General features: G+C 45.4%; 2 protein-coding genes across 2 annotated transcripts in view; both read right to left on the reverse strand.

Moving 5' to 3' along the window:
* The window catches only part of PTGES (prostaglandin E synthase), a 377050-nt gene that overhangs the window by 58624 nt on the left and 301610 nt on the right, over positions 1-16816 (reverse strand). The gene's annotated exons all lie outside the window — the stretch shown is intronic.
* Positions 2275-16579, reverse strand: C16H9orf78 (chromosome 16 C9orf78 homolog). The gene is made up of 9 exons (XM_063316085.1): positions 16454-16579; positions 14907-14966; positions 14332-14383; positions 12049-12119; positions 10087-10164; positions 8477-8674; positions 6034-6170; positions 4619-4717; positions 2275-2602 (listed from the first exon to the last, which is right to left on the reverse strand). The coding sequence occupies exons 1-9, from the start codon at positions 16534-16536 to the stop codon at positions 2511-2513; spliced, it is 870 nt and encodes a 289-aa protein (XP_063172155.1). The 5' UTR covers positions 16537-16579; the 3' UTR covers positions 2275-2510.

Here is a 16816-nt window from a genome sequence, read left to right on the forward strand (position 1 = left end):
GCCTGTCCGGGCGGGAAGGCGATTGGCCGCCGGAGGGAGAGGGGGCGTGGCCTTGTTTCCCCGCCTCCAGCTGGCCGGAGTCCCGCCTTCTTGTCCTCGCACAACCCGTAGACCCGGGTCAGCAAGCCATGTCGTGTCTTGTCAGCTTCATACACAACCCCCCCGTGGCTGGGGTGCACGTTCACGTGGACCCCAAGTACTGACCCACCTTTCAGCCCCGTGTGGATTGCAAGCAGTTCTTCCAGCGGCTTCTCTATTGCGGGTCCCATCAGCCAGGGAGGGTGGCATTCGTGGTAGCTGATGGAGCATTCACACGAAGGGCGTACTGCTCACCAGCGGTCCTCCACTGGCGTGCTACGGCACACAGGTGTGCCACGGGCTTGTTTCTAGTGTGCCACAAGGCTTTCCTCTCATTGCCTAACCCAGCCTTCCCCAACCTTTGGACCCTGGAGGAGCCCTTGAAATAGGTTTCAGGCCTCGGGGAACCCTTGCACATTCCGGCTGAAATATAGGCCAGAGGTCACAAAACTATTAAATTAGTTTCATGGGTGGGCCTGTGTCTAGGCCTTAACAGGGCTCTTAAACTAAAACTAAAGAACTTACCTCTTGAATCTGAAGTTGCCCAAACTGGAAATAATTTTTTAAATAAACCATGATCTCCCAGGGAACCCCTTGGGACCTCTTGCAGAACCCGAGGGTGCCACAGGACCCTGGCCTAACTCCTAAGCATATAGCTTAATAAAAATTGTATCACTTCCCCCTGAGCCTTGTCTTACACGTTTAAAAATCCGTCTACGGTGTGCCACAGAACGACCGCGATACTGAATATTGTTCTGTGGATTCAGAAAGGATGAGACACCAGAGTAGATTCCATCAGGGTTTAGTAACTGGCTGTACAGAATGTGTCACCCTCTGTCTTTAATCATGTACTGTATATGAAATACATCTGTAATTATTGTTTATTGATTTGACTTTGCGCTCTTATCTATACAACTGAACAAACAGGACTGGAACTCGTACTATTAAAAAGTCTTCCATCGATTTCTGTTTGGGAAAAAACATTCCTTTTAAACCAGTAATGAGGTGCAGTCTATATCACCTTTACAGACTTAACACATTTCATTAAAAGGCAAAAGCAGAACCCTAAGCTTCTGCCTTTTAATAAAATGTGCTACGATTCCTTCTGATTTGGGGCTACTAACAGGGCTCTCCATGGAGTTCTGGGAACTAAAGTTCATACATCTGGAAAGTGTTTTAGCATTCCTCAATCAGTGTTTCTCAGTTTTGGCAACTTTAAGATGCATGGCCTTCAGCTTCCAGAATTCCCCAGCCAGCATGCTTTAAGACGTCTGGACTTCAACTCCCAGAATTCTCAGCATGTCCTCAAACTGGAAAGTAACCCATCACAGAGTCAACACTCTCTGGTTGAGTAAAGGACTGAAACAGGTTCTAAGCAGTTTGGATTTAGGAGCCCCAATAAAGTAATATTTTGCATTAGTTATCTCATCACTTGGATATGTATATTTTTGTCTGCCCTTAGGAGAAGAACGCTCCAATTGTGGCAAATCCTGCTTCAGCCCCACTTAATTCTAACTCATTATTTTACATTAAGAGCATCAAAAAAATTGCAACAATATCATGATGCCATTAAAATCTATTCTAATATAAAGATAACAGAATGCCTTTAAGTGTGTGTGTGTGTGTGTGTGTGTGTGTGTGTGTGTGATTCTTGAAACATTTGACTTTTTGTGGCTATCTTGCTGGGACCTTGGTTCTTAAGACAGAATGAAGGGTGGAGCTTCAGATGCTAGAGACTGGGAATCATGGGTCTAGACCAGCGTTTCTCATCCTTGGCAACTTTAAGATAGGTGGACTTCAACTCCCAGGATTCCATAGCCAACATGGCTGGCTGTGGAATCCTGGGAGTTGAAGTCCACCCATCTTAAAGTCACCAAGGTTGAGCAACACCGGTCTAGATGATGGAACTTGGATAAAAACAGCCTTCTCTGTCTCCAGCATGTGCTGCCTAGCAATTAGTACCAAACAAGAGCAGATATTTAGATTTGTCATCTGCAACTCACAATTGCTTCTGGGGATCAGAGATGATGATGGTGCAGAGCTAGACATGACAACAGGAAGATGGCGATGGTGATGATGATGGAAGGTCAACAGAACATAAAAATAGGTAAGTCGAGATCTGTGACGAGAATTCAGATTTCCCTCCTACACCGTTGCATGCAGACAACACAGACAGAGAAATCTTTCAGGCCATCCTTTGCTTAAAATAGAAATCTTTACCCCTGGAAATGCGATACAAATCAACACGAAAAGATGAGTCGGTAACTATAACGCAGGGGAATTTCGTGGAGGAAAGCTGAAGCGAAGTGAACCTTGGCAGGAGATGGGAAACAGCCCTGTTCTCACAGCGCCTTTGCGTTCCATCCTCAAGCCAGCGGACGTGGAGAGCATCACAAACGCCCAGTCTGCGAGGACCGAACCACAAGCTCGCTTCAGTATCTCCTGTTCATCTTCTTAAATTTTTCATAGTGATAGTCGTCAGTGGCTTTCTCGTTTGGTGGGCGCTTGCGGTTCGGAGGAGATTCTGCAAAATTTAAAAAAGGGACATCTCACACGAAGGATTAGGAATTGGGAAGAGACGAAACGGCAGGGAAAGCTGTAAGATATGGACGAATGGCGTTCAACCTTCTGAGGCCCATCTCATCTTTGGTGCCTAGTGGTTGGCAAAGCCTTTTCTATTCATTCGTGATGACAACGCTGTGAACAATATGCTCCGAATGTATTATCATTATCATCATCATTAGACCGCTGAATCTCTAAAAGACTCTCAGCGGTTTACAGGTAGTCCTCACTGAACAACCATTTGTTTAGTGACTGTTCGGACTTACAATGGTGCTGGGGAAAACCGACTTACGACCAGCCCTCACACTTACAACCATTGTGGTGTCCCTGTGGTCACATGATCACAATTTGGGCGCTTGGCAACCAGTTCACATTTACGACCATCGCAGTGTCCTGCGGTCACGTGATTGCCATTTTCGACCTTCCTGGCCAGCTTCTGGCAAGCAAAATCAATGGAGGGGGGCGTGATTCACTTAACGACATTATTTGCTTAATGCCTGCTGTGATTTGCTTAATGACCACCACAAAAAGGTCGTAAAATCGGGTCGGATTTGCTTAATGACCGCTTCGCTTAGCAACCAAAATTCTGGTCCCAATTGTCGTCGTTAAGTGAAGGCTACCTATATAGGTAAGATACATAACAATAGAGAATAAACAAAAGGTATATAAATAGAAGGTCCACAAAACGGAATAAACCAGACCAAACTATAACCAAACCAAGATGGGGTCAAGACCCTCTGTTTTGAGCAGCTACCGAAAGGCGGTTAGGGTGGGAACCAGCCAGATGTCTACTGGGGGGATGTTCCACTGGAAAACAGCCCCATCAAGCCTTGGCCCCTTCACCTCCCTCAACTGTGGCATCGCTAATAGGTTTCCCAAATGTGTGTCCAGAAAAAGTGTGGAATCCAGGGCTTGATGGGGCAACCAGGATACTAAACAGAAGAAACCAAAGGCAAGGCTTCCCCCCACCCCCAAGAATTGGATGCGATGCATCTCTTACAGCAGCTTAAGATATCTGTAGCTGCCGCCGGGCTGACCAATGGAACATCTCGATTCTTTTATGGTTGTGAAGGAATACAAGAACGTCTTTCTGGGAAATGCTTTTTGAGAGGATAGGAAGGACACCGCCGACGTCATCTTAGACACCAAGCATCATTCCTTGCCCCAGATTTTCATGCCCTTCCTGTAATCCTTGCGAGTCCTAGGGCAATGCTCCATTTCCTAGAGAAGTCATGGATTCACACACGTCGTAATCATCATCACGTCAAGGGGCTGAGTATGCTGGGCAATGAGTTCTGGCTATTGTTTGTTAGGGTTGCAGTGTCACCTTGGGGCCATGCTAGGTGGAAATCGTGGCTACGTTTCCTGGGGAGGATGACGCTGTAGCCCAATGTATCTGGAAGCTCCAAGTTGGAGAAGGTTGAGTTGAGGACCAAGGTTTCCAAGGTTGCCAGATGTTGCTTCTGGATGCCTTCTGGGGCTGGCTCCCTCATCCTGATGGGTTCTTCCACCCAAGGTTGGAGCACAAGGTTGGCCCCAGTAGATACTCTCCAGCTTTAATACCTACCTCTCACGGCATTGATCCTCCAGGATCCTGAGTCCCTGTCCATCCTCACCTGCCAGTGTCCCCACCACTTCCTGGGCCCCAGGCTCTCTCCCCCAGTCCATCGCAGCCACTGCAATTCTTGCATTAGCCCAGTGGTCACCAAGTTCAGCCCTGCGGCAATGGGGGACCAGCCCAGGGTTCCCTGGTCCAGCTGGTGGGTTCCCCGGTCCAGCTGGTGGGTTCCCCCCGGCCCCACCTGGGCCACCCCAGCAAAGTTACCGAGGAAGGAAGATGCTGCCTCTCTGCCAGGCCAGGCAAAGCTGGTGTCCCCCCGTTTCTGCTACTCTTGAAGGCACAGCTAAACTACTTAGCAACCAGCTTGTGAGAACTGGACTGAAGCAGCTGGATAACACCTCAGTACATGTGACTTACTTTCCATTTCTGGTCTTTCGGTGTCTCCCACCCTCAGGGGGCGAGCCTTAGGCTCCTCTTTACTTCTTCTGACCGGAGCATTCAGCTCTTCGTGATAAACTGAAAAGAGAGATACCAAGTTGATCATGATAGCAGAGGAACCCAGGTTTGCAGCTTTCAGACCATGGCTTTCCGGAGGGGGAATGCCAAACCATGATTTGGTCTCTGTGAGCAAACTTCTAAGAACTTTTGGGAGTCATCTGTCATCCTTCTTTTCCACCCATGTTCCTTCCCAACTTAGATCAAGCCGCAGTTTATTCTAACATCTGACCACCCAAACTATGACTTGCATTTGCTACCCAAACAAGGATAAAACCACAGTTTCAAGTCCTGGGGGGCCATATACAGGCAGACTGCAGTCTGCTAGCTCAGATGGGGTGGCAAAGCTAAGATTTACCTCCAGCCAGCAAAGGATGGAGGGCGGTGTTGGGTTAGGAGGGGGAACACCCGGGTTCAAGTCACCCTCTCTTTCAGCCAACCTACCTCATAGGGTTGTTGTTGTGGAGATAAAAATAAAGGGAACTCCCAGCATAAGCTGACGAGCATATACCCAGCTCCCTGTTTACACTCCCAAGCCAGCGCAAATAAAATAATATAAAATCAATTACCCAAACGGGAGATGGATTCCAATGGGCTAAACTCATACAGGTAGTCCTCAACTTACAACCGTTCATTTAACAATGGTTCAAAGTTACAACAGCCTCAGAAAAAGTGCTGTATGACCTGTACTTGCCCTTACAACTGTTGTACCAACTCCACAGTCACATGAACCGTCGTAAAAATGGTTGTAAAATCGGGTCTGGTCACGTGGCGAGCCGACTTACAACTGCAACGACTTACGACAGAAACTCAGGTCCCAATTGTGGTCGTAAGTCAAGGACTACCTGTACATTTGCTTTGTTCACACAAGACATTAAACCAGCCTGGGTAAAGAATTAGCAGAACCTTCACACCACATGCTAAGTTTGCTTAGGCTTAACTTGGCTCATTCTCTGGTGGCTACGCATGAGGTGTTCACCCAGCGCCCTTGATGACGTACAGTTCGGCATGTTGTGCACAACCAGAAAATAAATAAATTCAGTCCCCAGCTTAAAGTGCGGCATGCAAATTTGCCCCCTCGGTCAAACCAAGATGTGTTTTCTTCGTTTTGTCCCTGTGCGATGTGCAAGTTCACCCACTGCGGCAGATAAACCATATTTATTACATTTTATGGTTTTGCATCGGGTCTGTGCACAGCCATCAGGTTCCATTCAACACACTCAATTAATTTTAACCTCGGCCTTGTTCAACATCAACCCAATCCTGCTGGTCTCCCTCTGATCATGTGCCAGCCAGCTTTCGCCCAGAACGGCGAGGTTAAACCCCCTGGCACTCACATCGGTTGTGTTGGACGTAGTTCACGGCCATGTTGGTGGGGACGAAGGAGGTCTCGCTGTCTTTCTTTTTATTCTGCTGTTCAGCCAGCAATCTTGCCTTTGCCTCTTCAGTGGAGATTATGTTTTTTATCTTGGCCCTACAGAGAACCACCAAGAGCAACAAAATCAGGCTGAGATACTTTCCGACTTCTGGGGAAGAAATGGTGGACTGAAGATGGCTCCGAAAATAGGAGCTGACGACCGTGGCGGAATGAAGAGCTGGCGAGCAGACCGGCTTTTCGATAATTCCTCTCCGGACAAGGGGAGGACTTGGGATTGCCCACAAGTGCTCCAGACAGTTGCTGCTCATGAGGAGACCCCAAGACAGGAATCTCTGGGGAGGTTAGAGGTTTGGGAGACAAGAGAATAACCATCTTGCTCAAACTGCGGTCATCGCGTTTAGAAGGACAATAAGTTCACATACTTCCTTTTTCACATACTTCCTAATCACTTTTGGAAATTGCTTGTTAACTGCTTTTCAGCTATTAGGAATCTTTGGATCAAGAAATTTTACAACACCGGGTGAGTTTCCTCCAATCCTTAGCAAAAGGAAGTTTAACTACAAGTTTAAGAACTTAAAAATTTGGTGGTGGTGGGGGGAATGAACAGCAAAATTTTTAGTTTTATATTTATTGTCTATTTGTAATTGTATTTCTATATATTGTATTTATATTGTACGCTTATTGTTTTAATGGATTATTTTGTTGTAAACCGCCCAGAGTCCCTCTGGTGGGAGGAGATGGACGGTGACAAATTTGACAAATAAATAAATAAAAGGGTGATTAAAACTTTGATTTTAGAAAGTTATAAATGGACCAAGGGTCCAGATAAATTTGAAGTAAGATTTTGGAATTAATTATAAAGAATCCTTCCCATGGGAAAATGCTGTTGATTTGAATTCTTAAAAAAAAAGCATGATAGGATGGGACTTTGAAGGTTGGACACTAGAGGGAACCAGAAGGAACTAAAGATTACAACTGAAGGAGAAGAACGTTTAAATTTGACTTACTGATACAGAATGGAGCAAAATACTTTAGCACTGGATGCACTGAAGGATATTTGTGAACAATGGACCCAGAAGTTAATTTTAAGAGTGTCTGCCATTATAGATAGACTGTGTTTAAAAGGTGTTATGGAAGAGGAACAAGCTATACTGGACAAGATCGAGACTGATTTAAAAGTGGATTTAAAAATGACAAGCTATACGAATGACATGGAAAATGATGTTACACTGGACATACAAAAGAAACCAGCCAACATCTCAATAATTAAAGGGGTTATACAAATAACAAACCAAAAGAGTGACCTGGATAATTTTCCTATATTGGATTTACAAAAGAGGCTCGTAAAATTTTGAAGAATTCTGAGACAAGACAAATAAAAAAATGAAAAGAAATCAAGTTCTACATTATTTGAATGGACTAAAGATCAAGATTGTTAGAAGTAAAAGGAAGGAATATAAAGTTGGTTTATTTGATCAAGATTAAAATAGATATGTTGTTATCTCTGGTAACCCTTAATGGACTTTTGCTGACAGCAGGATTGAAATGATAAGGCTTTATGTATTTGTTTATGGATAAGAGATGGGATATGGGAAGAAGAAATAATTTGTTGTATTTTAAGGGAAGGTGGTAAGTTATTAAAATTGTTTATACTTGTTGTGATGAAGGGGAAATCACTTCTTTATATATTTCTTTTCTTTACTATATTCTTTTTTCGTTTCCATTTCTCTTCCCACTTTTTCCTTTTTTTTCCTGCACCTTATTTTTCTTTCTTTTTAGCTTGTATTAGTTTTACTGTTGTGACTGCAATCTCTAATAAAATTACTATAAAATCAGGCTGAGATCTTTTCCAGACAACAGCAAAATGATAACAATAACAGCAATAGTGTATTGCATTTATATGCTGCCCAACTCCCAGAGACTCTGGGTTACGAAAAAGGCAGCCACAGAGTTCCCTTGGACCAGCAGCTTCCATTCTGCCCTCACTCCCCAGCATCTGCCTGAGTTTAAGCCTTGCCGTTTTGTCCCTCTCATCCTCCACTTAGCTTTCCCTGTCTGCTCCCTTTTGAGGCAATGCTCCTCACCCAGTTTTTCCATGGGAACAATTAACAGACCTGCAGGAATCCAGGAACTTCTGATAGGAATTGAACTGCAGCAAATCTGTGAAGCCATTATGAAAGAATTCTGATGACTACAGCTCTCCCAAGCAAGTCCTATATGCAGCATGCTCATTTTTCAGGAGTTGTGCCTCTCTCTTCCACCCTGGCTATGCCGCGGACTGCTTTCCCTTCACTCTTCTTTTGGTAACGGACAGATCTGATATCAGGTCGTTCTGCTTAGACCGAGCAAGAACTAACTTTCGTCCTACCGAAGAATACAAGTGTCAGAAAACGTCCACCTACTCAATTCCGAGGTCCACCTCAGGGATCCCGCTCAGCATCTGATTGGACAGCATTTCCTCCGTCTTCTTGGCCGAGGAGACACGGATGCTTTCTGGGAGCTCGTACAGACAATCCTCTGCGTTCTTTTGCTTCACTTTCTGCTCCTCGTTTTCCAGAATCCCTTTCCTCTTCTTCAGCTCAGTTTCGATGTATTTCATCCTGGCCAAGAGAGCCCAACGTCAGCACTTACAATGCTCTCCCACAGCCTTTCACGGCCGCTGCCTTCTAGCTGGGTTGGACCGTCACTTACACAGTCCCCGACATCACAACCCCCTCACCCGTGCGCTTACGAGTTAACAAGCACGATGCAAAAAGAAAATCAACGTGAAGGGGAGACGAAAAGAAAGCAGGACTTTCTCCTGTTTGTCTTTTCAGGTTCCAACTGGCTAACTACTGACGTCCGATTTATGAGTATGCTATCAGGTTGACGAGGTGTGAACTGATCGGGTGTCTTCTGATCAATACTCGGCCTTGGCCTTTTCACCTCTTATATCTAACGACTGCCTTGTGTCAATGTATCCCTCTTTTCTACTACGCACTTCAGTTTATTCAGTTTCTGTGCTGCTCTTTCTCCCTGAGGAGCCAAAAAAAAAGCTATCTTAAATAAAACCACTAACAATAACCTGACAATTTTCATATGCAAGAATTAAAATGAGGGAGGGAGGGAGGGAGGGAAGGAGATGGGAATGAGAGGGAGGGAAGAAAGAAGGAAGGAAGGAGATGGGAATGGAAGGGAGGGAAGGAGATGGGGAAGGAAGGAAGGAAGGAAGGAAGGAAGGAAGGAAGGAAGGAAGGAAGGAAGGAAGGAGATGGGAATGGGAATGAATGAAGGAAGGAAGGAAGGAAGGAAGGAAGGAAGGAAGGAAGGAGATGGGAATGGGAAGGAAGGAAGGAAGGAAGGAAGGAGATGGGAAGAAGAGGGAGGGAGAGAAGAAAGAAGGAAGGGGGGAGATGGGAATGGAAGGGAGGGAAGGAAGGAGATGGGGAAGGAAGAAAGGAAGGGAATGGGATTGGGATTGGGAGGGAGGGAAGGAGGGAAATGAGAGATGAGAATGGAAGGAAGGGGAGGAGAGGGGAGGGGAGGGGGAGAGGAGAAAAAGAAAATTAAAGGAAAGAGAGGGAGTGAGGAAGGAAGGAAAGAAAGAAAGGGGATGATTTAAAAGAGAGCATGGTCCTGGACTTCTTATCTTGCAGCTCCATTCTTCTTGCTAGAGATTTGTCACTAGAGCTGCGGTGATGCTGCTGTTCTAAAAACAACCGATGGGGTGATGCCTTGGTGTTATTACGACATAGGTTGACAGGGCGCGAGTGCTCGGGCACTGCGTTAAGCCATCAGGTGAGGTGGCTTGGTTTTGGCTCAGCTAATTCTAAGAAGCCAACTAATGCGGTTTGCAAACTGTCCTAAGGCTGAGTGCGTCCCATGAACCTAGCCAATCCTGGCTTAACCAGCCATCTGTGGCAAAGTTCTTCTACTTCTTCAGTTGGTGCCCTCTGCCATCTTCCCCAAAACTGCTTTGCAGGCAACAGAATGGACAACATTCTGTTGGTGAGGACGATGGGAAGCCATTTACATGTCTGCGTCTTCATCCCTCCTGTTGGTCTCGGCTGAAAATGAGGTGCCAAGGTTGAGGTCCTCCTCCTCGCTGATCCTATAAAAGGGCGACAAAGATGACTTCTTTTAAAGCCACTGCAAGCACCATCAAGACAAAAGAGCAGAAAGCATCAGAACTGATCTCCAGTAAAGTCTCAAGCCCATCCCTCATAACCAGATGCCTTCCAGATGTTGGGTTCCAGTTCCCATCATCCCTAGGCAGCACAAACCATGAGCATCTGTGTGCTGGGCTCTGGATTCAGAGGTCAAAAAGGGTCTCTGGAGCACACAACAGTGCAGCTACAGCCTCCATCTGCAACCCTTTAAAGCAGCTGCATCTTTTCCTAAAACTGCACGCTGGTCCTCTACAGCTGCAGGCTGATCCAAGATCGTTGGCTCCGCTGTTGGGCTTTCCAATAAATGTTCTTTTCTAACACTTAACCAGATGCCAATGGGGTGATGCTGGGCACACTCGTTGTCTCGGCAAAGAATTATACTTCTGTAGAGTCGCAGAACACAGAAAGGGGTCTGTCAGCCCTTCAAGGGAGGCCAGATCAGGGAACAGACCCCACAGGAACTACTGGAAATCTGTTGTTTTAGGGTACAATAACATCATCTTGAAAGCCTGACAGGGTTTTTCTCTTCCTCCTTCATACCAGAGAGTCAAGACAGGGCCATCTTCCTCACCCCTCCCCGTCTTTCTGGGCTAAGCTGATATTTTTGAAACAGCTGTCGCACACCGTCTTCAAGGCTATCTCCATACAGGTAGTCCTCGACTTATGACCACAATTGGGACCGGAACTTCCGCCGCTAAGCAATGCAGTCATTAAGTGAGTTGCGACCAATTTTATGACCCTTTTTGCCACAGTTGTTAAATGAATCACATGGTCGTTAAGCGAACCTGGCTTCCCTCATTGACTTTGCTTGTTGGAAGCCCCCTGGGAAGGTTGCAAACGGTGATCAGATGACCCCGGGATGCTGCAACCGTCATAAACAAATGTCTGAATTTTGATCACATGACTACAGGGATACCGATGGGCATAAGTGTGAGGACTGGTCATAAGTCACTTCTTCCAGCACCATCGTAACTTGGAATGGTTGTTAAACAAATGGTCCTAAGTTGAGGGCTACCTGTACACCTCTACAGGGACACCAAGGCACATTCAAGCATCTCCGAAAGGTGGTTGTCCAGCTTTTGCTTGGGTGCATCCAACCAAGGAGAGTCCACCATTGGTCATGGCTTCCCCTGTCAAATTTTTAGGAAATTTTTCATAATGGCCAATCATAAAAAGTCTTCCTGTAATGTAAATTTCGTCAAGCCCGACACAGCACAGCAAGGCCAAGGAAACAAGAACTGCACAGACTTTAATAAGAGTTTAATGCTACTATTGGGGCAAATGCCAACAGTTTGGAAACTGCAAAGGGGATTTCCAGATCTGGTTTAACCGTGAGGTCCTTAAGGCACAGCCTTTTGGATATTCTGAATTGTTTCTTTCCAGGTTTTTTCCCCCACCTGGGCTGAGCTGCCCTTTGTGAGACAAGCTCTCAACGACCCAGCCAACCTTTTATCTCTTGGTTATTTCTGTCTATCAGTCCTTCCTTTACTCTCTGACTCTCCCCCTAAATCTATACTCCATTTCTTGCTCTGTGGGATGGCCAAGGACCTCCTCTTGGCCTTCTGGGGGACATCCCTTCCAAGCCCTAGAAGAATGTTATCCTCATGGGAGATAAGAGATGAAGTCATGGCGCAAATTCATCACATCACCGTAGCGCACTGTTATTCTGATGTCCTCACGGCCCGATGTGGACATCGCTGGCTATCGTGTCTCTCTTGGTCTTCCCAAAGCTAAACGCTGCCCATTCCTTCAATGTCCCCTGCCATGCTAGTTTGCAACGGGCGACAACACTTTTAAGGATGTGCCTTACGTCATTGGGTGCCCACCTGTCCTTGCCTCGCTCTTTCAACTTCTTCATGTCCACCATTCCGCCCGACTTGATCTTAAAGGGGTCATCCTGATAATGTGGGGAGAATAAAGAAACAGAGAACACCTTCAGGGTGTTTTTGCAGATGCCGGAGAAGATGCTAGACTTCGAACAGATGTAAATAGTGGAATCAACAGGCCATAAATGCTGACTTACTCAGCTGGGCTTCCTCAGTCACTGAGATGACATATTGCACTAAATCATCAGTCGCTTAATCACTATTACACCAAAACTGGCTGGGTTTGCACATCATCCAACATGTGGGGAGGGAGGAGTGTCCGTTACACCCAAAAGTCCATTAAATACAAAAGAACCTTGCTACTTATTACTCAAACCATGCATGTTACATCTTTTGCACTGATTTACATCATTTATGTAAAATCTCCAGGTATGCAGCAAAGTGAAAGTAAAATAAATGGAAATGTAACTTCCTGATCTGGAGTCCTTCACAGGTAGTCCTCACTTAACAACCATTCATTTAGTGATGGTTCAGACTTACGACAGTGCCGGAAAAAATGACTTACAACTGGTCCTCATACTTATGACCATTGCAGCATCCCCACAGTGACATGATCACAATTTGGGTGCTTGGTAACCGGTTCGCATTTATGACTGTCACTGGGTCCCACGGTCATGTGATTGCCATTTTTGACGTTCCCGGCCAGCTTCTGGCAAGCAAAACCAAATGGGGACCCATGTGATTCGCTTCACACCCGCAGTGATTCAATTAATAGCTTTTGCAAAAAAGGTTATAAAATCGGGTCGGCTTTGCTTAATGACCACTCTGCTTAGCAACCAAATTTCCAGGTTCAATTGTGGTTGTTAAGTGAGGACTACCTGTAGATGGAATGGACTTTTCTGTTATTTCAAGGACAGGCCTGAGCAGAAGTTCGCTCCAGTGCCTTCAAAGTCCATGAAATCAGGGTGGGTCATAGTACTGGAAGAACAGAGGCCAAACACACAAGTTAAGCTCTGTTCCTGTGTTTAACCAGGCTAATAAAAGACCTAGCATCTGCAGAATATGCTAAGCTTATGGTTCCCCTTGGTTGCTCAGTGGTTTTAGCTCAGCACGTTGGGGTAAGAGCCCATGTGGTTTCTGATTCAGGGTAATCCAGAAAATGGTTTAATTATTTAACTGGCTTTAATGTGTTGTGCGAATGCAACCACATAGTGGGTCATATTATTAAGTAGGCAGGCTTAGAGTTGCAATGACATTCTAGCTGATAGTAAGTTATGATTGCTAAAAGCTGACCTGACGAAAGGGTAAACCTTTGATTTAGTGGGCTAATGGGGTGAAGGGTCTCCCATAATTAGGCTAAACATTTGTCAATGGCAAATGCAATTTTACCCATGCATAAAAAGTTCATAATGCGCTTCAAGTATACAAATCTTGTCCAGATGGGGCTGCGAGGTCTGGACTCAGATTTAGTGCATGACACCTTATGTTAAATCCCAAGCCTGTAAAATCAGGATTTACGGTACATTCAGACAAATCTACCTCCCTCTCATTCATACTGCATCCATACAGGTAGTCCTCGCTTAACAACCATTTGTTTAGTGATGATTCAGACTTACGACAGGGCTGAAAGACTTATGACCAATACTCACACTTACAACCATTGCAGCGTCCCCACAGTCATGTGATCACAATTTGGGCGCTTGGCAACCGGTTCACATTTATGACCGTCGCAGCGTCACATGGTCGCCATTTTCCACCGTCCCAGACGGCTTTTGGCAAGCAAAATCAGTGACGAACCACGTGATTCGCTTAACAACCACATGGTTTGCTTAATGCCCACGGTGATTCGCTTAACAACTGCCACCAAAAAGGTCATAAAATTGGGTCAGATTTGCTTAATGACCACTTCGCTTAGCGACCAAAATTCTGGCCTCAATTGTGGTCATTAAATGAGGACTACCTGTACAAAAAACATGTCAAGATGCAATTAACTGAAGAAAACATTCCAATCTAAACAACCTTTGAAGCAGTGACTCAAATGCTTTATACACACACAAGCACCACATATTTTACTGTCCCTGATTATTATCCCTTGTCACAAACCAGGACCCAAATTTCAACGCTGTTGATGATGAACTTAGAGCAACATTGTCACCCACACTTAAGGAGCAGTGCAGAAGAAGCCAGACAAGATGCCAGGACTGAAAAATAATTTTACAGTTCTTGGGAAGTGCAGCGACTTTCTCTAGCCATTCGTCTCAATGCCTCCCATCGTGGACTTACCACCAAAGTAGTTTCTTCTTGAAGCTTCTCTCCAACAAGCAAGGCAGCAGCACTTGGCAAAAAAAAATAATAATAAAAAAGCAGACAAGAAGAAAGAATTAGGACGATTTAAGAGGACCTTCCAATTTTATCTCAAATCTGATAACCATACAATCCAGTGTCAGTTTGGGTTACGGTACTTAGGATAGTACTTTGATATTCTTCTCCTTCCATGGGAATACTTTTATTATTATTATCAGCATTAAAGTGTCAGTGTAGTACAGCTACAGTGCTAAACCAGGATCAGGGAGCCCCAGGATCAGATCCGTGCTTGTCCCTGAACTCATCAAGTTCACCCATTCCACCAAGCCATTTTACAAACCACAATTGGTGGGCTCCGTACAACGTACTGGTGAGGTTGTGGGGAATCTAACAATCCTTAGCCAAATGGCAGGTATGGGAACATACCACGATGTTCACAAGGAGAGCTGGATGTTTTTTGGAATCTGAGGTCCACAACAAATCTAGAATCTCAGTTTGTTCTTGCTACAAAGATTACCTTGAGATAAAAAGCTCCATGGAAAATTGAGAATTACCTCACACCGCTTGGTCTCTTCCTTAAACTCTGCACTTCCTTCGCTTCTTCTAGTTTTAATCTTGGGAGCAGAACCACAGAACAGAAATAACAACAACAACAACAACAACAATTGTTGATAAGAATGACAGAAAAGTGTGGTTAGTGGGAATGATGCCTGCTGGGCCAAGATGGAGAAATCCATCCCACAAAGACCCCCCCATACATTCATAACTCAGGAGAAGTAACAGCTAAAGGACTCGAGTTCACTTAGCAGCTGGACCAAACATTCCCTCTCGGCCTGGCCTACCTCTCAGGGATGTTGTGAGTACCAAATTGCAACGGGGGTTAGGAAGGACTTTATTCACTGCCCTAGGAGTATTTCTGGAACAGAAAACGTAAACCCCATCCCCGCTCATTGTTGCTGCTAACAGCTAGCCAGAAGCTCCCTTAGACAAAATAACACCATCATCTCTTCTCAGTGTGTCATCTAACAATAATCACAACTGGTTATTTTCCAGTAAGAGTCATAAAAGATTCAAAACAGCCATAAAAGATTCAAAACAGGTACCCATGCTCTTTTCTTTCTTTCAATCTCCCCCATCACCTTTTCCTTCAGTGCCGCATATTTTTCAGAATGGAAGCCTGGCTTGAAAACCACAGTTAACTGTTAACTGAATGGCAATTCAACTTTTCTTTTAATCGCTGTATTCTCTGCTGCAGATGCCTTTCTGACCCAAAAGCGGAGCATTAGGCCCCCTTTACGTATTGAGTTTGAATATTCGAAAGCGGCTCAGATAGTAAAACTTCCCATCCTTTTATCTGCAAATGTTAACGGCTACCTTGTGAGTGTCTTTTTTCGTTTTCATTTTCACTGAAAGAGGGGATTGTAAATTGCTCTGAGTCTTTCCATCTGGAGCAGCCTGAAGCCATAGTAAGCAAGCAAATAAGACACATTCCCACTCAAAATGGCAAATATTATAGAGCAGCAAATATGGTTGTTGTTTATTCATTTAGTCGCTTCCGACTCTTTGTGGCTTCGTGGACCAGCCCACGCCAGAGCTTCCTGTCGGTCATCAACACCCCCAGCTCCCCCAGGGACGAGTCCGTCACCTCTAGAATATCATCCATCCATCTTGCCCTTGGTCGGCCCCTCTTCCTTTTGCCTTCCACTCTCCCCAGCATCAGCATCTTCTCCAGGGTGTCCAGTAAATACAGCAACAGCAATAACACAGCAACAATAATAACGGAGGAACTACTGTTCATTATTACACTACAATGAAGATGATAATTTTAAAACAGTGTCTCTCAATCTCAGCAACTTTAAGTGGACTCCAATTCCCACAATGCCCAGCTGGCTGGGGAATTCTGGGAATTTCCTGCTGGCTGGGGAATTCTAGGAGTTGGAGTCCACTTAAAGTTGCTGAGATTGAGAGAGACTGATTTTTTTTTAAAGGCCTTGATCATTTTTAAAATTATTTGCAACAGAAGCAAAGTGCCTCTTCTTGGACCTACCTGCAAATTTCTACCCCCCCCCCACCCAATATTTTAAGCCTCCCTGGCACCCACCGAACCTCCTCGGCCACCTTCTCATCCTCCTCTTCCTCCTCGGAGTCCACCTTCCTCCGGCGAAAAGTCTTCCCGGCCGGCATGGCTGGAGACCCCCTTCCGACCTTCTCCACCGATTTTGTTAAAAGTGGCTGCTGTACAGCTCTTCCTGTTTCTGCACTCTGGGGGGGCGCATAGTGTGACGTCAACGGTGTGGGCCGAAGCCGCCCGCTGTGGCTCTCGTTGCCCTTAGATGGTCAGGGCAGAGGGTTTCATCCGGCTGGGCTGGAAGGCGGAGTCCATAGAGGTAGGAAAGTAAAGATGGACAAAACAAGGGAGAGAAGACTTGCTTTCTTAGCCTGCTGTATTTTAGTTTATTTCTTC

This window comes from Candoia aspera, chromosome 16, assembly GCF_035149785.1.
Source record: "Candoia aspera isolate rCanAsp1 chromosome 16, rCanAsp1.hap2, whole genome shotgun sequence".
Lineage (NCBI taxonomy): Eukaryota > Metazoa > Chordata > Lepidosauria > Squamata > Boidae > Candoia > Candoia aspera.